General features: G+C 40.4%; 2 protein-coding genes across 2 annotated transcripts; one reads left to right on the top strand and one right to left on the bottom strand.

Annotated features, from left to right (window-relative positions):
• Positions 1-3628: 3628 nt before the first annotated feature.
• LOC137255575 (uncharacterized) lies at positions 3629-11848 on the bottom strand. Its single transcript, XM_067792999.1, has 3 exons — positions 7949-11848; positions 6428-7669; positions 3629-3904 (listed from the first exon to the last, which is right to left on the bottom strand). The coding sequence occupies exons 1-3, from the start codon at positions 11846-11848 to the stop codon at positions 3629-3631; spliced, it is 5418 nt and encodes a 1805-aa protein (XP_067649100.1).
• A 1763-nt stretch (positions 11849-13611) lies between these two features.
• On the top strand, positions 13612-18379 carry LOC137256562 (carbonic anhydrase 2-like). Its single transcript, XM_067794420.1, has 7 exons — positions 13612-13740; positions 14306-14470; positions 14620-14765; positions 15183-15275; positions 16177-16243; positions 16704-16852; positions 17217-18379. Exons 1-6 carry the CDS (start codon positions 13620-13622, stop codon positions 16811-16813), a joined length of 702 nt encoding a protein of 233 aa, XP_067650521.1. The 5' UTR covers positions 13612-13619; the 3' UTR covers positions 16814-16852; positions 17217-18379.
• Positions 18380-22379: the final 4000 nt, after the last annotated feature.

Below are 22379 nucleotides of genomic sequence, written 5' to 3'. Positions count from 1 at the left end.
GCCCACGTGTATAGATTCCCATTGTGTCTTTGCTGCACAGTTGGTTTCTATCTCGATCCTTTGTACAGTGCTCCGTACTGCAGAGGGTGCATCTATGGCATATTGTAGTGTATGTACAATTTGTGTTTGCATATAGCCCTCCCCTTGCTCGAAAGATTCTCATACTGCATTTGCTGTATTGGAAACTTTAGTAGATGCTGTTCCTTTTTCTCCAATGGTGCAATACACGGCTCCTTTTCTATAGACACAGTCTTTTCGTTGAAGATAGCCAAATACGTATATATATATCGCCCACAAACGTGGGTAGACCTTCCAGTGGTTGGAAGTTTGTTTTGCCAAGATTGCAACTGAGATAGTTTACATGGGCAATGTCTGGTAGAAGTTTGCTTCCCATGGTATATATATTTTCCAGTAGGAGGTGGTATGCCACCGCTTTTTCGACTCGCAAGACCATATTTTCGGTTGCTTCGGTTGCCATATTTCTGGAAATATAGATAGGTTGTTGTATACCTACTTGGGCACCAATGTCTAATTGGAAAATCTCAAAACACAATTGGGTTGCTGAAACTCATGGTGCCCTGCAGGTTTTAAGGCTCTTGTAACCCAGTTATCAATCGATTTCCCATTTAGACATGTGTGTAGTAAAGGAAACACAAGCTCACAGTGGGTCACATTTTGAGTATAGTGTTTTGAAATGGGGGTCTAGATCTATGTTATTGATATTAATTACTTATTAGTTTGAACTGGTTTCGTGCCCTTATTACTTATAATACTTGTTTATTTCCATTTGTCCTTTCACCTTGTCAACTTGAATGTTACAGTAGGCTGCCTTCACTGATTTGGGTGCATTTGGAATTGAAAAAGTAAACAGATACGTATTTGTTTTGATGTTTCGTTATTTTCCCGAGTTGAAAAGCGCTTGACATAAAGCACACCATGATCCTTCATTTCTAATACTATATCAAAGTCCGATATATCATCAAACAATCATGATACCTTTACTTGTACTGAAGGTTTTGTGAGCAGAGACCATGAACAGAATGCCCACAAAAGATTTAATGTTCATCAGACTGGCTGCTTGCTGCTTTTCCCAGCACTCAACTAGCAGGGCACGCGAACGTAAGCGTAAGCGTCTTATGTTCTTCACATCCCATGCAATACCTTGAATACCCTTGGATACAGCAAAGGGGTTCAGCTTTAACGGTGTCTTGTAAGGAGTCTCAATCACAACGAAACGCGGCCAATGCTCAGTCGATGCAGACTGTCTGTGGTCATTATCAACAGGGTCAATTGTGGGATTTCATAAGCCATGGTTAGTGTAATATTGTTCATCATCCGAGCTCCCCACCCACCATGGAGTATCACAAGGATCACTGGTCCTGCTCCCATGCCATCAACAACCAGGATCCCATACAGCAAAGGGGTTCAGCTTTAACGGTGTCTTGTAAGGAGTCTCAATCACAACGAAACGCGGCCAATGCTCAGTCGATGCAGACTGTCTGTGGTCATTATCAACAGGGTCAATTGTGGGATTTCATAAGCCATGGTTAGTGTAATATTGTTCATCATCCGAGCTCCCCACCCACCATGGAGTATCACAAGGATCACTGGTCCTGCTCCCATGCCATCAACAACCAGGATCCCATACAGCAAAGGGGTTCAGCTTTAACGGTGTCTTGTAAGGAGTCTCAATCACAACGAAACGCGGCCAATGCTCAGTCGATGCAGACTGTCTGTGGTCATTATCAACAGGGTCAATTGTGGGATTTCATAAGCCATGGTTAGTGTAATATTGTTCATCATCCGAGCTCCCCACCCACCACGGAGTATCACAAGGGTCACTGGTCCTGCTCCCATGCCATCAACAACCAGGATCCCCTCCTCCACCGACAGAGGGCCACAACCCAGGGCAAACGGGTTGGTGGACCAAATATTCCACGACGGGGCGTTCACGGGTGCCAAAGAGAGAGAGAGAGAGAGAGAGAGAGAGAGAGAGAGAGAGAGAGAGAGAGAGAGAGAGAGAGAGAGAGAGAGAGAGAGAGAGAGAGAGAGAGAGAGAGAGAGAGAGAGAGAGAGAGAGAGAGAGAGAGAGAGAGAGAGAGAGAGAGAGAGAGAGAGAGAGAGAGAGAGAGAGAGAGAGAGAGATTGCACCGATGGATGTCGACATACAATGCTGTTATCAGTACGACTTTTTCAGTGCTGCAGACAAGTAAAAACAAGTGATTATTAGCAATTGTGGTGTGTTCCTAAACAAAACTAATCTATGCTTTTTATGACAGCTATGTTTAGAATCAGTCCATACAGTAGACTTCGGACCACCCAGACGGAAGAGCCTCGAGAAGTGTTAGTTATTGGCCAATATAGATAAAACGTATAACATTACTGTAACTATATATGATCGCTGGCATATCGCATTATCCTTGTCGGTTAGTTCTTTATGCATATACATCAGAATTAGGCTTGAGTTGGCAAAATCAATACAAGATAATTTGGCCAGGGGTTTAACTTACACTTAAGGCATGTTGATGATCTTTCATGTCGAGCAAAGTTCTAACAGTTCCAGTCTTTGGTGTTTACATTTCACAATTTATGAGGTACAACAGAGCATGCTTTTCAATGCCTTTCAAGGAGTTTTTTGGTAAACATGTGGAGTGCATTTCCAAATTTGATGCATCAGTGATATACATGATGTCCGATACAATCCCCTGTTCCAGAACTAATTTAGATGAATAACCCACTACACTTTGCAAATATTAATGACTGGTGCCACAGGGGCAGTGCATGCCTTTTAGTTTTTCATAAACACTTGCTCGGTTATAAATGTAGTTTCAGAGTTGCTTTTTGCTCCCTGAGATGTCACTTGCACGATAAACTGCCAGCTTATTGGTCCAACAAAACAGTTCATGGCAGAATAATCTTGGTCCGCGACTGGCCGAGATAAAGGGTCGATACTCATATTAATAGTCACTGGTGCAAGACTCGAGACTTGACAGACTGTCAGCATACAGATGGTATGTGGTTAACTGCTGCTCAAAACTAACCAAAATGTATTTATGGAAAAGTGGCTAGACGATTCACGATACGCTAGAGTCAGTATCAATATACAATATGTAATGTCTAATGTCCATGTCTACTGTATGCACGTATTCCTGTGGCCAGCATCTGGCCATTCAGCAGTGGATTGAAGTGTTCTTTTGAGGTCTCAGGGTTGTGTACTGTACACTACAGATTGTGATAATACTGAAAGAGTCTACAAACAAAGTTGACTTCAAGGTTTTCACACCAGGTGACGGGTGGGACTCGATGCCGGCACGATTGCTGGATCACTCGCCTGGCACCTTAGATCTCTTGCGCACCATTCCCTATCCTGCTCGCTCACCACGCACCCGCCAGTGTCTTGCTGACCAAGAGTAATTTGTATTTGTCATAAAATGAGCTCCCTGAAGATCACCTGCAAGGGATTGTAAGAAGACCAACAATGAACCAGCTACCCCTCCCGAAGAGCCTGTACAATGTACACTTCAGGAAAGCTTGACCATTGCACTGTCATGAGATGATAACATTGTCTTTCTTGGACACTCGTCAAGGTTGATGGTATCAGGAACTCATCATAAATAGGCTGTGACTTCTATTCCCTGAAAGAAGAGTCAGAATCCTGGGTGTCCAGATAGAATCCACACTTTCCATGGGGCCACACGTCAGTAACGTATGTAAGTAAGTCTGCTATCATCACATCCGCTCTCATCTCCAGCATACACCACCTATTAACAACTGACGCAATGCACCTTCTTGTAAGATCTATCCTGCTGTCCCGCTTGGACTGCAGTAACAGTTTGCTTGGGAACATGAACGAGGATCTGCCCTCCAGGTTATAGAAAGTCCAGAATGCAGCTGCTAGAGTGGTCTGCAGAATCACCAAACACAGCCACATCTTCCCTATCATCATGTGTGTGCACTGGTTACCACTCCCAGGGAGGGATAGAAGGTTATACAGACATGTCCAAAACAACTGGTAGACATCCCGTGAACTAAATCATGTTTCAGATTGTTATAAACTTGTTTTGTGTGTCTGTAATAGCACGTATAACAGCTGTTATCTTTATAATTTTCCTTAAAAAAAACAATCCTAATTCCTTCGCACACAAGAAAAATATGGACTTGTGGACGGATACTGTGCCTTCCTCTGGTGGAAGTCCAAATTCTAGTTTGGTTGTTCAGTAACCCCTGCTTGTCGTAAGAGGCGACTAATGGGATCGAGTGTGAGGCTCGCAGACTAGATTGGTTGTATCCATATTGTGCAGATCGATGTTCATGAGTTTGATCATTGGATGGTCTGGTTCAGACTCGATTATCTGACCCATCCAAACCCCGCCGTTTAGCTATAATATTGCTGATTGCGGTGTAAAACTAAATTCACTCCTTCAATATTTTGATCTAAGACTTATTGTAATGGCGCTTACACATAGTGGTGATGTTACACGAGACTTTGTCAGCCGGAACATCTACAAGTCAGACTTTGTGGCTGAGACAATAGGTTTATTCTAATTGTGTTTCCATATATATGCAACACCAAGTATTCAAAACACCTGCCTCCTGCACATCTGCACATGTACGAGGGGATGTCAATAAGTTTTGAGCCTTGAGCATTTTTCACACCCAGGTGTCACAGCCTGTGGTACGACATTGAACCTTGGGGTGTAGCTGATGTGATATATAAGTTTTGGTATCCTACTCTCAGAAGTTATTGAACAGCTCACATTGACAGAAAGAGACCCCACTCACGGCAGTGAAAATGAATAAAATTGAGTATAGAGCAGTAATTAAGTTTTTAGTTCTTGAAGGAAACGGCGAAGAACATTGAAGAAAAGATTTCAGCAGTTTATGGGAAGTCTTCCCCTTCATCTGCTACCATCAAACGATGGGTCAATGAATTTAAGCATGGTAGAGAGAGTCTTGAAGATGACCCCCGTCCAGGTCGCCCAACAACAAGCACTAGTCAGGAAAACATTGACAGAGTGTATAGACTTGTGATGGAAAATCGTCGAATCACACTCCATGAGTTAGAGGAGACCACAGGCATTTCACACGGATCCATCGAGACATGAACATGACATGCGCAAGATGGGTGCCAAGAATGCTTACAGATGAAATGAAGCAAACAAGGGTCACCATAAGCAACTCCATGCTAATCAGATGCAGCAAGAATCCAGAAGATTTTCACTTTAGGCTAGTAATCTGTTATGAAACCTGGATCCACCACTATGATCCTGAGAGCAAACAAGAATCCATGGAATGGAAACATGTCACTTCTCCCAAGCCCAAAAAGTTCAAAGCCTCCAGATCAGTGCAGAAGGTAATGGCGACAGTCTTCTGGGATAGCAAATGCGTCATCCACATAGATTACTTACCAAAAGGAAGAACAATGAATGGGGGATATTACGCTAACTTGTTGAGGCAAGTGCGACAGTCAACAAAGGAGAAGCAGCGGGGCAAGATCAGACGTGGTATTCTTCTACATCGAGACAATGCTCCAGTACACACCTCTCGCGTTGCAGCCGCCACTGTCCAGGAATGCGGGTACGAAATCTTGCCGCATGCCCCCTACTCTCCAGACTTGGCACCAAGTGATTACCATTTGTTCCCAGATCTCAAGAAACACTTGCTTGGTCGTAGATTTCAGGATGATAATGAGCTTATTGCTGCTACTGAGGCTTGGTTTGAGGACCAAAATGGCGCCTTCTACAGAGATGGCATCAGCTCCTGGCAGAAAAGATGGTGTAACGCAGTGGAAATTAAACTAAAATATAAATTTCGACTTACCTTTCAAACCAAATCTTTTAACTAACTAAACATGAACTCCCCTTTAAACAACTAAACGTGAAATCCCCTTGTAATCAACTAAAAGTGAAATTCCCTTGTAATGTAATGAAATGAAATGTAAAACATATGCAATGAAAATTAAACTAAATATGCAAACCTGTCTATTTAGTTAATCCTACTCTATCTATCTATCTATCTCTCTAAATCTTATTCCTGTTTCTATTTTACTGTTTTGTGTCACAAACTACTGGAGAGCTACTCGTCTATTCTGTCTCCAGCGCTCAACACTCAAAATCTGCCATGTTCAAGATGCCCAGATGAACGGTGCACGAAAAAGTCAATGACATGCTCCGAAACGGCTGCGTTTATGCCATCAAACCACAACGCCCGTGAACACAATCACAAACCCTTCAGAACATGCCCCCTTCCATGATAGACTCCTGTCTATCATCATCTATCAACAGCAATGCAATCTCAAACCAACGAAATAAATGCTAAAATATTCAACCTATTTACAACAAACACTGTTCTAAACTTGAACATTCTACTTTATTTACACTGGTAACTTGTTCTTTCTGGTTCAATTGCTATATTCCAGAGGACAAACCTTAGTCACTGGCCTAGTGAACCTCGATTGTCCAACTTGTACTTCAACCACCCTGACGTGGCCATCCTTTCCTGGGTATGTTTTTACTACCCTTCCCAGAGGCCAAGTTCCTCGTGGGTTATCTTGTGACACGAGAATAACAACATCATCAACTTTGAAATCTCTTGAGGGTGTGACCCACTTTTTTCTGACATTCAAAGTTGGAAGCCACTCTCTCATCCATCTCCTCCATACATGCCTGATGAGTTCCTGTATCCGTCGCCAACGCTTTTGAGGGGCATAAGAAGTGGAGTCTATTTCTGGAGCAAAGTCTCCCCCTAGTTGTCCATGAAGAAAATGGTTTGGAGTAAGAGGAACATTATCTTGAACGTGTGCACTCTGATATGTGAGTGGTCTAGAATTTAACAGAGCTTCAACACCCGTAAAGGCTGTCATCAATTCTTCATCAGTGACATCACTTGACCCAAGTATCACATAAATTGCACGCTTAGCTGACTTGATCATGGATTCAAAAATTCCTCCAAAGTGAGGAGCATTTGGCGGATTAAACCTCCAAACTATGCCTCTGTTTGACAACTTTGATTTCATGGTGTCTGAATCTAAAGATTTCACCAACTGTTTAAGCTCTTTTACGGCTCCAACGAAATTTGTGCCGTTGTCAGATACCATCTCCTTGGGCCATCCTCGTCTATGTGCCATACGGAAAAGAGCATTTAAGAATGAATTTGTGTCTAGTCCGTAAGCAATCTCAAGGTGTACAGCTCGAGTAGCTAGACACGTGAAGAGACACAAATACCTCTTATGACGGCTTTTTCCTCGGCCCTGTACCGTAAGAAACGGACCAGCAAAGTCCACTCCAGTTTGAACAAATGCTCTCATTGAACTTACTACTCTACTTTTTGGAAGACTTCCCATGAGCTGTTCTGCTGGTTTTGCCTTTTGTTTTTTGCACCAAGCACATTCATTTTCCCATTCACGGATCTCCTCTCTTGAGGATACAATCCAGAACTTTGACGACAATGAGGCCGGTGTGGTGTTGGTTCCCATATGAAGACACTTTTCATGGTGGTGTTTCACTATGAGTTTCGTCACCCAGCTTTTCCTGGGAATGATTATTGGAAACCTAGCCTCCCAAGAGAACACATCTGCAAATCTCAATCTACCATTTAACCTCATCACTCCCGTTTCATCCAGAAAAGGCTGCAATCCAATGAGTTTACTCTTGGATGCTACTCTCTTGCTCTGTTTCAGTGCCATATACTCAGTTGGAAATGCTTCCTTTTGTTCATTTGCTATTATTTTTCTTTCAGCCTCCTCAAGTTCTTCTGGAACAAGACTGTTTTTCTGTCTGACATTTTATGCTGTCCGACAGTTGTTTAGAAACCTGTAGACCCATGCAAAGATCCTACAAAGTCTATTCCAGTCAGAAAACCTACATGGATCTAAACGCCATGGCGTATCATCATGTTGAACATTCATAGTGACTTTGAAGTTTGATCTAGTTTTCTTTTCCAGATCTACCTTCTCGAAATCATTTTTCTGCTCTGGCCATTGACTTTCATCGTGTGCTAAGAACTCAGGACCATGGTGCCATGCTGTTGTGCCCAGAGTTTCAGGTTTACTTCCTTTGGTAAGTATGTCAGCTGCATTCAGCTTTGTTGGTACGTGCATCCACTGACAAGGTTTTGTCATCTCCTGAATGTAACCCACACGATTAGCCACAAATGGCTTAAAACTTCTGCTGTGGTTCTTAATCCACCATAAAACATTCATGCTATCAGACCACAGCTTTGCATCATGAACTGACATTTCCAGACCTTTTGCAACAATCAGAAGGAGTTTCACTCCAAGAACAGCAGCCATTAATTCAAGCCGTGGAACACTTACAGCTTTAATTGGAGCAACATGGCTTTTTGAAGCAACAAGCTGACTAACTATTCTCTCTCCATGACCACTCACCAAGTATATCACAGCACCAAAAGCATCTTGCGATGCATCAACAAACACATGCAGACATGGAATGGCAATCTCTGAGCTAAATTCTATCATCTCTGAGCTAAATTCTATCCACCTTGGAAAACGTAATGACTTCAAATCTGCCAGTTCCATATACCACTGTAAGACCTTTTCCTCTAAGTCAGGACTCATCTTGTCATCCCATCCTACACCAGACAACCACACCTGTTGCAAAATAATCTTTGCCCTAATTGTAAATGGAGCTAGAAGCCCTAGAGGGTCAAATATCTTTGCAATTTCTCTCAAGAAAGCTCTTTTTGACACATTGAAGTGGCCATTAGTAACTTTGTAGCAGAACTGAAATTTATCATTCTCTGCATTCCAAAGTAATCCTAGAGCTTTCACAGATGGCAGCTCGGACATCTGAATATTAATTTCAGATAGTCTGTCTGCAACTGGAATGCATTCAAGCACCTTCACGGAATTGGAGACCCACTTCCTGGCATGCATACCAGCTGTTGTCCACAGTTCATTTATTTGATCATAAAGCTGTAGTGCTTTGTCTTCTGTCTCCACAGAATCCATTGTGTCATCCATGTATGTTGATTTCGCTACTGTTTCTGCTGCTAAAGGAAGATGATTCTCACATGACTTAGCATGTTCCTGTGTAACATACTGTGCAAGAAAGGGCGAACAATTCATTCCAAAGACTACCCGTGAAAATTCATACACATCTGGTTCTTTCTCCGTATTCATTGACCTCCAAAGAAATCTGAAGAAAGGCTGATCATGTTTAGGAATCTGAATTTGTAAGTACATTTCTGCAATGTCGCATATGATTGCAATAGGATGTTTTCTAAATCTTAGAAGTATTTCAACCAAATTGTTCTGCAGCTTTGGTCCTTGTTGCACAACATCATTTAAGGACACGCTGTCACATTTCGCTGAGGCATCAAAAACCATCCTAACCTTAGTTGTATTTCTTTCCGGCCGGACAACAGGAAAGTGTGGTAAGTACCAGGATTTTTTTGTTTTAATTTCTTTTTCAGGTACTTTTCTTATGTATCCCTTTTTCTCATACTGTGTTATCACATCCTCATATGCTGTTTGAATTGTCACATCTTTTGTTAACTTTTTCTCAATTTGTTTCAGGCGATTGAAAGCAATATCATAATTACTTTCAGGAAGTTTTGAACCTTCCTTCCATGGAACACCAACTGTGTACCTCTGTGAATCATGGGTAAGTGATTCTTTTACAGCATTCACAGCCATTTCCTCATCTCTTGTCAGCACAGGTTTGTATACCGAAATGGATTCAACCTCCCAGAACCTATCTACCAATGCCTCAAGTTCTTTATCATCACTTGTTGTTTTACCACCATGAATAAAGAATGAATCTGTCAATTGTCTGTTATCTGTCCCTGGGTCATGCACTTTACCAATGCACGTCCAACCCAATGGTGTTAACCTTGCTATTGGGTCACCAGGCTGACCGCAAACATCTGTTTGAGAACAATGGAGTTCCAAATAGTCCATGCCGATCAATATGTCCACAATTGGTCTGGAACTCAATTTTGGAAACTCAATGTCATGTAAGTGTTTCCAATCACGTGCATGTTTTTGCCAGTCAATAACCTTCATCATTCCTGTGACCTTTGTTGTAGTTAGCGCAGATATGTTTATGTCCACCGAACCATCAACACTTTCTAAACCTACTTCAACAGTCATGCTATTAAAGGTTTCCTGCTTGCTGTTCAGAACATTAACAGATACTGTCTGTCTTTGACCATGTACCCCTAACTCTGATACTACGTCTTCATTAATGTATGTCTGAGTGCTAGCATCATCAAGAAGAGCATTGACCTTTATTCTTCGCGAGCCATTCTTTAGAATAACTGGAACTGTTCTGAGGGAAGATACATAATATCCATTTGTTGTTGATGACATTGTGGTTGTTTGTTTATTTTCTGTTTTACAATTTTCAGAGTTGTTGCTACTGTTTCCATAGTTCCTTGTCTGTGATTTTACCCAGTTACTGTCATGTAGTAATCTATTATGTGTCGACCGACATCCTTCAATACCACATGGGATGTTTGTGCGACATAATTTCCCAACATGACGCGTACCTAAACACCGAAAGCACAGTTTCAGTTCTTTAGCTTTAGTCCATCGGTTTTGGATATCTAACTCTCTGAAACGTTTACAGATTCCTATTTGATGACCCTTCTCATGACAGAAGTTACAGAACTGTACCTGTGGCCTGCCAAAGAATGACCCTGACTTTTGACTGTACCTATGTTCCTTCTCTTTAGGCTTTTCAGTGATGCCTAGTTTTACCTCAGATGCAACTGTTTGAAATTCAGATTCTTTAAGCACCCATTCTCTTAAACATTCCACTGATTCCTGACGTTGGATTTCAAACAACCATCTTTGATAATTTGTTATCATTGATCCTGTCATTTTTCGCATCAGCTGGGAATACAGACAACCGTCACCCAGTTCTTCTATTTTATCAGCTTCTCTGAGACTGACAACAGTGATGTCTAAAAGGTCTGCGAAGTTCTCTAGATCTTTGGCGTTACCTGGACGAATTGGTCTGAAGTTATAAACTTCTTCCATTTTCAAAGCGATTTGCCTTCTCTTACCTCCATATTTTCTCTCCAGTCGTTCTAAAGCTACATCATCAGCTGCTGCAGTGTGCCCTAACCTTGAAATGACCTCAGAAGCCTCTCCAGCTAAGTATTGTTTTAGCTGTAACAACTTGTATTCATTAGTAGCATTGGCTTTGTCCACACATGCAATGAAGGCAGTCTTCCAGCTTTCATATTCTTTGATGTTGCCATGAAACACAGGAATTGAAACGCGTTTGAGTTTAGTCCGCATATCATCACCTATTCTGTCATCTTGTGATGCTGTATTAATTCCCTTCCAAGCATCATCTCTCTGATCTACATATGGAACACCTTGTTTATTAGATTCATTAACACCTGTAGCTTCATGTGTAACAGTGATGTGTTTCTTTGTGTCATTTGTGCGAAACAGTCTTGACATCCCTGATCTTAAACTAGTAGATGAACTTTCATCTGACCTGCCGCTCAAATGAATTCTTGCGGTTTGTATAGTCTCATCACTAACTTCCAGTACATCATCTATTTCTTTACTGGTTTTCTTAGCTTGATCACAATCATTACCTTGGTCGTATGCCTTGGAGAGTTCATACAAAAAGCTAACAACCTTATCCTGCAGTGAACTCACCTTATCTATCTCATCCCTAACTGCTTTCTTTGTGGGAAGATGCTCTCCATCAATTAAACTCAGCATCGTGTTCTGAGCTTTTGTCAGTGCAGACTTAGCTGCTGTCTTTTGTTTTTTAAGCTGGGCAATTCTTAACTCCAGCTTGTTAACATCACAAGTAACCTTTACAGACTTCTTCACTTTATCTTCTGATTTGTCTATATCAGACATGTTTGTTGATTTATCAACCAATGTAATGAAACAACTACCAAAATAAAAGCATGTGTCTATGAAACCTATAAATAACTATTACTATCCCTAAGTGTAGCTAGTGCAGAGTCAGAGCAACCACGCTCTGCTACCAATGTAACGCAGTGGAAATTAAACTAAAATATAAATTTCGACTTACCTTTCAAACCAAATCTTTTAACTAACTAAACATGAACTCCCCTTTAAACAACTAAACGTGAAATCCCCTTGTAATCAACTAAAAGTGAAATTCCCTTGTAATGTAATGAAATGAAATGTAAAACATATGCAATGAAAATTAAACTAAATATGCAAACCTGTCTATTTAGTTAATCCTACTCTATCTATCTATCTATCTCTCTAAATCTTATTCCTGTTTCTATTTTACTGTTTTGTGTCACAAACTACTGGAGAGCTACTCGTCTATTCTGTCTCCAGCGCTCAACACTCAAAATCTGCCACATGTTCAAGATGCCCAGATGAACGGTGCACAAAATTCCGTGCAGCACGAAAAAGTCAATGACATGCTCCGAAACGGCTGCGTTTATGCCATCAAACCACAACGCCCGTGAACACAATCACAAACCCTTCAGAACAGATGGAACAAGTGTCTTGACTCACAAGGGAACTATGTTGAAAAATAAATGTGGTTCATACCAATATTTTGTGTTTTTCTTTGCAAGGCTAAAACTTATTGACATCCCCTCGTACTACATTCTGCACTGTTCCCATGTACTGTAGCTATCAGTTCTCAGCAAGTTTGTCATGAATGACAAGTAACATGTCTAATGTCTTTCTTACATTTAAGTAAATGTTTGATGGAAGCAGTCTGTTATACTTAATGACTAATGAATATGTATTCAATAATGAATATTGAAAAAACCCTTGGTATCTATATATATAGGAGGCTACTACACGAAAGCTGCCATCAGAGTATTTCATGTACAAGCTGATCAATGATACGTATTCATGGATATAACCGTCCTGTCCAAAACAAGTAGGAAATTCATGAGAATGTATACATGTAATATTCTGATCTGTCATCAAATGAAAAGTGAATGCCAAAAGTAAACCTGTTTGGGTTATAAAAAGACCTACTGGCCCACCTCACCGCAACCTTTGTTTGGGAATTACTATCACTACATGCATCTTTGCATTTCTACAAACATCCTGTTTCCAAGCTGCATACTGTTTTAAAATAGAGCAAGTGAGACACCAGCTTACCCTCTATACTTAAAGGACATACTGCATTGTATTATTTCAATTATGTATGAAGACATGTCATCAACACATCTATATTCACATATTCACAATATTTTGGCATGTTATACTGTTGCTATCACCCAATACCCCGAAACCCACGACTGCAATTTACCCACGTGACTAAACTGGTCTATTACGCACAACAGCAGGTGGATTATCCACAATCTGATCCAAAGTAACGTCATTTACGGCATCGTTTTACACGACTGTCTTGGCGGAAAACATTGATAATGTGATACACCAGCAACCGAATAGATTCAGCCGTGCTATACGCATAAACATGTGATATCGATATTGACTAATCACTGACACTGATCACACCTCTATGCAGTCTTCCGTTAAATGATTATGTAGCCAAAATGTGCATCTGTTAACAGATTTCGCGAAAAGTGATAGAAGAACATATACGGTTTGATTGACGGGTTTCATATTCCCAACTTTCTATTGTATATATAGTTCTGCCTGCACCGAGCTACAGTGACGCGTCAAGATGCTGATTCCGATAGCTGTCGTTGTAGTTGCAACCAACGTCTACGTGGCTGCCGAGAGGGCCTTGTGCCCTGTATCCCTTCACAAAGTGCATTTCAACTACCACTTTGGATCCATGCATGGTGAGTTTATTACATTTAACAACAGTCTTGTAGAGACGGTCTCATCCAACATGGAACTGATTCTGGATTCGCATTGGTGAACCACGATTGTTCTGAACGATGTTTGAATGATGCATAGAATATGCCTCTCGTATTTGATAGTCTCACATCGAAGAAAATCGAAGATTATGGTAAAAACTGTGGTACTGATGAAGAAGGGCAACAAAAACATGTTTGATCCATAATTCGACAAAAAAACTGTGTTGAAAACATCAGTCTGAACCATTGCAGCAGCATCTGTTTTCAGAGTCATTACAGTTATCCCAAACGTCTAACAGGTAGGACATCTCCCTAACGATCATGGGGCGTTGCTGACCAACGCTGGCAGATGTTTTCAATAGGAAAAAATAATTATAGCGTAAAAGAGACAGAAATCTTTGACTGTGCCTTCGAATCCCAGATTACCCGTGATTATTTCATGGGTTTTTTCACTGCAAAATACCCGTTGGATTCACGTCTGGTCTAGCGGTCACGTGATGTTTGTATTTCCATTTTATAGAATAAAGCCATGTAATTTACATTTCAGATCCATTTCACTGGTACGAACTGGACAAGAACACCCACTGCTGTAACGGGTCAAAACAGTCTCCCATCAACATCGAGACACAGGACACAAAATGTGCCAAGCTAGGGGCCATACAGTACGAATTCAAGCGTCGAAGACAATTAAGAGGCAGGATAAGGATAAATGGTAATAAGAATTCCAGTCATATTGTTAGTGGGATGATGTAAGATGGGCTCAGGCACATCTCCATTTAAGTTGTAAACAAATTTCTGTTTTGCAATAAAATGAGATTCCAGAACGGGAATCCGACCCGAATAATACTCCTATGACTTCAGGCCATGGCGCGACTCTCGCCTTCTTCAAACAAGATCGCCTCGTGACGAAGGACTTCCCTTTCACTAACGGCGAGTATGTCCTGGCCTCAATGCACTTCCATTCTCCCTCGGAACATCTCGTCAACGGCAGGCATCACGCTGGAGTGGTAGGGGCAAGACATTTCGTTTATTGTCCATTAACCAATATGTACAAGAGTTAAAATGTAGCAATTTAATACATTTACAAAATAGGAAAACTAACAATTTCCCATTTAATTACAACAGGTGTTTTGCACAAATCGTCTGGTACAACACTTATGCCTTGGTTCGCTTTCTCTGCATCAGTGTTTGAAACCTATTCTTCATAGTTATACGAGAGATATTGATGGCTGAGACCTGTTCTAATAGCCAACGACAGACTTGCACATGCTTGATTGTCAGTGTCTGATTGCACTGTTTTTCCCAATTCATACTGTGCTCCACAGTAAAGAAACTGTTCTGTTGTGCTAACACATGTTTCGTCACCTGGCCCATCATTGCATATTAATGTCCGATGTAATTTCCATATGTTTACGTTGTTATAGCTGCACCTGTCTCACTACAAGAAGGAGTATGGGAGTATTCCGGGAGCCATTGACAAGGCAGATGGTGTGGTTGTTATTGGAGTGTTCCTGAGGGTAAGAGGATTCAGCTCATGCGCACAGACTAAACGGAACATATGGTACAGATAAACATCTGTCAATACTGGATGGAATAATTCCGTGACTTCACATGCTCTCCTCCTAGTCTCTCTGACCCCTGAAGGTCTGGGATCGAATAAGCCCTCAGCAACCCATGCTTACCATAAAAGGCGGAAAAAACGTAAGAGGCGACTAACGGGATCGGGTGATCAGGCTCGCTGACTTGGTTGACACATGTCATCGGTTCCCAATTGTGCAGATCGATGATCATGTTGATCACTGGATTGTCTGGTCCAGACTCGATTATTTACAGATCGCCGCTATATAGCTGGAACATTGCTGAATGCGGCGTAAAACTAAACTCACTCACTTACACTCCTAATCTCTCGTGCAAGTTTGATATTTGAAATTTGTCTGTTGATTGAATGATTTACCCAGGCTTCTACCTTAAGTGAAAACTACATGGAGGGCAACGAAGAAACAGACTTTTTAAGTGCAGTGGAAGAAAGAAATCAGATCATAGGATACTTGTAATGTATGAAATCTTTGGGCTTTTTCTATTTTGTTTTTCAGTGTAAACGATCGGATTGTATGACATGGCTCTAGTACTCAAGCAAAACAGATGTTCCAAACTTCCATCTGTATGTCTTGTGCTACTGTTGCATTGCTTAAACACTCCCGTGTATGTTATAGTTGTATTATATATGTATATATATATATTGATTAGCGTTACACTGGAAATTTAGACATCATTGCTTTCTTCAATATTCAGGCAGGACCGATATTTCTCAAATCCCGTAAGCAAGATTCTTATCCAAATGCTATTAATATACATGTAACAGTAATCGTAGAAGGGGAACTATCGTGACCCAGACTGACTCCTCTATTCTTCCCGCAGGTAAGAGGGAAGTCGGAGAACAATGCTTTCAACAGATATGTTGATGGGGTGTCCGCTCAGAAAGGCGGTAGGTGCATGCTACAAGGTTTCTTCTGTGTGAAATCGCGTTAAGTCTAATGATAAATGATAATGGTTTGTGGTGTGTGTTACGGTGGGCTGCAATATGCAGCCTATGTTAATGAAACAATGGTATGACAAATTAACGGCGTCTAAGCATCAATGGAAAATTGAAGTTGCATGATGTGTAATTGTTTGTATCCATGAATAGTGACAGAGTGACACGACTAACTGATTAATTTTCTTTAGTATTCTGACTTTTATCAAATGTACGTGTAATTTTTGTTTTTCTTAATGATTCTGGCGAGTATGACGTCCCTACTTGTAAGGCAACCTGGTTCCATGTCCAAATCATCAAACACAAATGTCGGCGTATCAACCAGGGTAGAATGTATGACGAAAAATCAATGACTGATCGCCTAGATTTATCTCCTTCAGTACTGAGATGTATCTCTGTTGTCATGGTGTAGATAAACATGAGATAGTGAGTCTGGACCCGCGTGAGCTGCTTCGTGATGGCGATTACTACACGTACAAGGGCTCGCTTACCACCCCGCCATTTTCGGAGTCTGTCCGATAGGTTATTATGAAAGACCCTATCACCACCACAGCAGACAGAGTAAGATTTATTTAAATGTGCTTGCTTTTTAACGCATCACACAGAATAAGATATATTTAAAATGCGTTTACGACTCACGAAACATTCTGTAACCTATGAGTGAACGACATGTCAGCAATTGTGGGCAAGGATGGTTGGATGACGGTCCTCACCTCCAGTGTGCCATGTGATTCAGTCAACCGTCCTGGTATTACCAGCTTACAACCTTGTTCCATTGTAATTATGGTGCAACTGGAAAGTTTAAAAGGCAAATGAACTCTACCTGTCACTGAAACGAATCAATAAAATCAACTTTTGTGAAAGTTTAGATTCTCCGTTGATCATTATCTTTACCGTCAAAGGTGACTCTGTTGTTTCTTTTAAGCTTCGCGTGCTGAAGGATCTCCCAGCCACTGACGGCGAACCTCTCTACGTTGATACAAATGTCAGACCATCCCAACCGCTCAACGGCCGCACCGTCTATGTCACATGCTGATGAACGCAATGTAATGCATTCTAAGACTCTATCCCGACCATCATATATTATTTTATGTAATCTCAATCTCTCTTTACTTTAGAACTGAAGAGGCCACAGTTCTAAAGTACAAACGTTGATAACAATTTTGGCCTACAAGCACAATGTTCAAAAGCATGGTGAATACACATACCAAGTTTGCGAATGTAAGCTGTATTTCTGGAGAAGTACAAAATGTGATAATACTTTTGGCCTACAATCACAATGTTCAAAAGCATGGTGAATACACATACCAAGTTTGCGAATGTAAGCTGTATTTCTGGAGAAGTACAAAATGTGATAATGCTTTTGGCATACATTCACAATGTTCAAAAGCATGGTGAATACACATACCAAGTTTGCGAATGTAAGCTGTAGTACTTGAGAAGTACAAAATGTGATAATACTTTTGGCCTACATTCACAATGTTCAAAAGCATGGTGAATACACATACCAAGTTTGCGAATGTAAGCTGTAGTACTTGAGAAGTACAAAATGTGATAATACTTTTGGCATACAATCGCAATGTTCAAGAGCATGGTAAATAAGCATACCAAGTTTGCGAATGTATTACCGGAGTTCATTAACAATTAAATTTAAACATGGTAGGATATCAATGATGATATTGTGGTAGATAATTTGTCCTTAGATCAGAACCGTAAAGACATACCAGCTTATAGTGAAACTCACCTTCGATTACATTTTATGTTGGAAATTTGCAAAATCTCTTTTCTCTTGGAATTACATAATATCTGCCCATCACGATCATGTGAAGGGCATCTAAATCTGTATAATGACACAAGGAATTTTCTGAGATTTATATCATAAAAGTATTTCTGTGTGGTCAAAACAGAACAAAAGGTACTTTGGACAGGTAATCTTTTGTGACAGAAATACGTCAGTAAAACCACAATAATTTAGTAAATGTTTAACATCTGTTAACAAAATGGTTTACCGTTAGTGCCGCGTAAACACATATATAGGTCCCATGTATAGTCATGTGATCAATTCAAATAAAAAACTGTCACGAGCAATGAAGACGTGCGTGTTTTCTATTCTATTTTTTAACGGGGTTGAAAATAAATATCAGCCGCAGTAATAACACGTAGCCTTGTAGAAAAAGATAATACGCCCGCTAAAACGTGAGCCTCTTTGTATCGCTACAACGTAAGGACTTGTAAGGAATATCGGGGATTGAGAAATTTGTGAATTTTCCGTCACCAAGAAACACACAGAGACAAGTCAAGCATTCACCTGATAAGGAACCCATAGAAACATGTGATCTAACAAATGATGTCATAAGCGTGTTAGACCCGTGAAAATCTGGGGCAGAAATGGTCTTCAGCAACCCACAGCAATGCTTGATACAAAAGGCAACTTTGGTTGTCGTAAAGATGGGACTAACGGGATCGGGTGGTCTGGCACGCCGACGTGGATGACATGTCATCGGTTCCCAGTTGCGTAGATCAATGTTCCTGCTCTTGATCACTGGATTGGGTGGTCCAGACCGCCCCCACATAGCTGGAATAATGGTTGTGTGCAGCGTAAACCTAAGTCAGTCACTCACTCACACATAAGCGTGTGCTTGTCAATGTGTATCAGAATGTGACGATAGCCAAAGATGAGCATATCCTACTTAAATATACACACCGTAGTCTACACTTACTGGAATATTTCTCTGCACACAGAGATAGTTTACTAATGTGAAACCATTTTTGGTTCTCATTTTGAACCGCTAGCATTATCCGTGCCTCTCGGTATCGAGGATGTCTTGCTTATGTTCTGATAGGTGTATTTGCTGGATGTTCAAAATCATATCAGGAAATTTTTGCTTCTATCCAAATAACGGAACAGTTTGTAACATATGCGTATTTAGCGTAATGAGATATTCCTTGTAGAAGCCTTATATTGCCTGTGGAGACATGGCTCTTCGACACCCCAGCGTCACACACGTGGTATGAATGTTATTATTGTGTTATATGCATAAAATTATTATGCTACTGATATAATTGACTGATTTTGTCTCGTGCTAACACGCTCATCATAATCTGTGCGTTGGTACTACATATTTGAAACCTTCCTAGGCCTACAGTAGCAAAGAGGTATCGTTCTTGGTGACCGCGGCAATGGCAATGTAAGTATTGTAACAACAACATTATGTAATGTGCATCTGTTCACAATGATTTGATTAGATTTATTCCTTATATGTTAGCAATGACATGAGAGATGCAATGATTGCATATACCTATATACGTTTGTATGTATATCCTGAACTTAGTATTTACTCTCTAAACATGTGTTTCAGGATGTCTGTCAATAAAGAACAGATCTCATAACCTGTAATCAGTGTCTGGTCGTCACTACATCCATTCCCATTGCGATTGCAATGCGATCTGAAATCCTAATTTATACAAAATGTCATTTACGAATGGCACCCATGAAATACGTTTAGAAAGATCAGGCCGATATAACACTAGAAGCCCCCAATTTTGTTACGGTTAAGAATTTATAAGTCTGTGTTGCCAATCTTCTGTGCCCATGATAATTAATTTACTTTCGTATGTGTTACATTTCATTATTTGTATTGTATGTATGGAATGTCGTCGACAATCCCCAAGAACAGCGGCGTTACAAGCTGAATTTGATCATTTGAAAATCCCTTTGAAGTATTTTGTTTGAATTGTTTCAACAATTCAGTAAGTCTGCTAACCCCAGATTTCCGAACCATAAGTCAGTATGGGATGTGGTCAAAGAGTCAAGAAACTGCACTTATAGGAATTCTGCGACAGAATGAATTCAGGGTATAGACGTTGTTACGGTTAAGAATATACCGTGACTAACGATGTAAAAAATCCCCTTCAGAACCAGCAAAACGGAACAAAGACAAGTCATAAACGTTCAGATTATGTATTATTATGCAACGAGAGCAAGGTATACAAGGTCACAAGTCAATTTCACAATTTCACTGATTACAAATTCAATACAAGTGAGACAAAATCTAAGGCAATGGGTCACAAAATACAATATAGCAAACTCACCAAAGTCTTAGTGCGAGGGAGTATCAACTAGGCAGAATGTAAACACAGAAATGGGTCTGACAGCAGATGATGTAGATAAGGCGTTGACGGATGCAGATGAGAACGATGATGTAACTCCAGTGATGTGTCCGTCGCAACACCGCAACAAGCCTTTTTATATATATACAGTCATTTCCCGAAAGTTCGGTCTCATACGACAATCGTCAACACTGTAGAATGCCTTTGAATAAGTCTCCCAGGAGTAAACACATAGAAAACTAGGAGCAGATAAATTCCGGAAAACCAGAATCCTAAAAGTGTTGACCATCTATTAAAGTGAAATGCGACCCATCATAATTATTATTCAAAACACTAGATGTTGTGACCCAGTAATAATTTTTACATAATTAATAACAAAATATACAGAAAATACACACTCTTAAGAAGGTATAAAGTTGGGTTTTTTTTCTGCTTGTTGTCACCAGTAGTGATGTAGCTTTTGTGAGAAGGCTTTTGGTGTGAACCAAGTCCTAAATACTTATAATGGGGAACAACCTTTATCTCCGATCTTTTCAAGCGACATCTTTTCTTATGATGCCGTAAATAACCTCATTTTTCTAAATACAGTTATTTGGGATTTGTTCACATGTCTTTTGCATTTATCACTAACAGGTTCAGAAGGTCGTTTAAAATATTTATAATGTGCTGGACTTGTGACGTTATCGGCGTATAATAATGAACCAGTATTGGGTGCATCCCCCTACATTTTCAATCTTCCATCGCTGTAACTAATTCGTTGATAGAGAACCCAAACAGTAAGGGGCTCAGCATAATGCCCTGATAAGCTCCGACATGACACTTCTAACACAGGAGCTTAGTTTTGAGTACATACCTTCCAGAACATTCAAGACACGTCAATGAACACAGTCGGTCATCAGGAAATACCACAGGTGATTATGGCTGACGGTAAAATATCCTCCCGACTTTGAAAAGTACTGTCGTACCATTCGATAATATATAAAGAAATACCTCGATGCTTCTGTACATCATCCGTTGATGTTTATCTTCACCGTCTGTAGTTACTGTGATGTTGCTTCCATTTCAGTTTCTCGAACTGCGAGATGTTCCTCATGCTCAGACCAGTTCAACCGCAGAGAGGTGGGACTGTCTGTCTCACACAACACAACACCTGTGTAATCTAAAACCATATCCCGACTTATGATTTATACATAATCGTATCTTCGTTTCATTACTAAGATGCTAATAAACATCTAAAAGAAGTCGCTGAGTGAATTGTCCTAGCAGTCGAACAACAATAGACCTGGACGAGTTAGAAAATATCTTCGTTTCAGCACTTTACATTTTCACCACAACCTTCTCTTTCAATCCCTATGGCGGGTAATCGAGCCAGGGCGTTGTCTGACGTTGAGGTAACTGCGCCGTTTGGAACATGAAACAAACAATCAATCGAACAATTTTTATTTCCGTACTTAAAAGGCCACAGGCCTGTGGTACATTTAGAGTTTACATGAGTAGACAGAAGTCATTTATAAGTTATTCTCTGTAACAATACTTTTTCTTTGAAGTAATGTTCTTACACTTGGGTGCTTACAAAATTACGGTTTACGTAGCTTGTTCGTAGAGTCGTATAAGCAGGACAGATTAGAAGGAAATGTAGTTCATCTTCAACCGCATTCATATTACATAACTGACATACTATTTTTCCCTTTGTATACCTGTATACCTGCCAGTTTCATTGGAATCCATGGGAAGAGCAACTGAAACGAGAGAGGGCTACACGTAGCTATTTTACGTCGATTTTTGCTAGACAGTCTTCAAAATGTATCTCCGATTTCAATATGACTATAGTATAAGCATTTTGTGGATAGGAGCGATTCCGACCAAGATTAGAAATACATATCTTTCATTCTTTGTGTAAATGAAATGATTTGTGTGTAAAAGAACACTCTGATCACACCACACATAACCATAACCAGTTTTGTACAGCAGCTCTCCA

Source organism: Haliotis asinina, chromosome 11, assembly GCF_037392515.1.
Source record: "Haliotis asinina isolate JCU_RB_2024 chromosome 11, JCU_Hal_asi_v2, whole genome shotgun sequence".
In the NCBI taxonomy this organism is placed as follows: Eukaryota; Metazoa; Mollusca; class Gastropoda; order Lepetellida; family Haliotidae; genus Haliotis; species Haliotis asinina.
The sequence above is the reverse complement of the archived record's forward strand: the minus strand, read 5'-3'. Positions and strand labels throughout refer to the sequence as shown.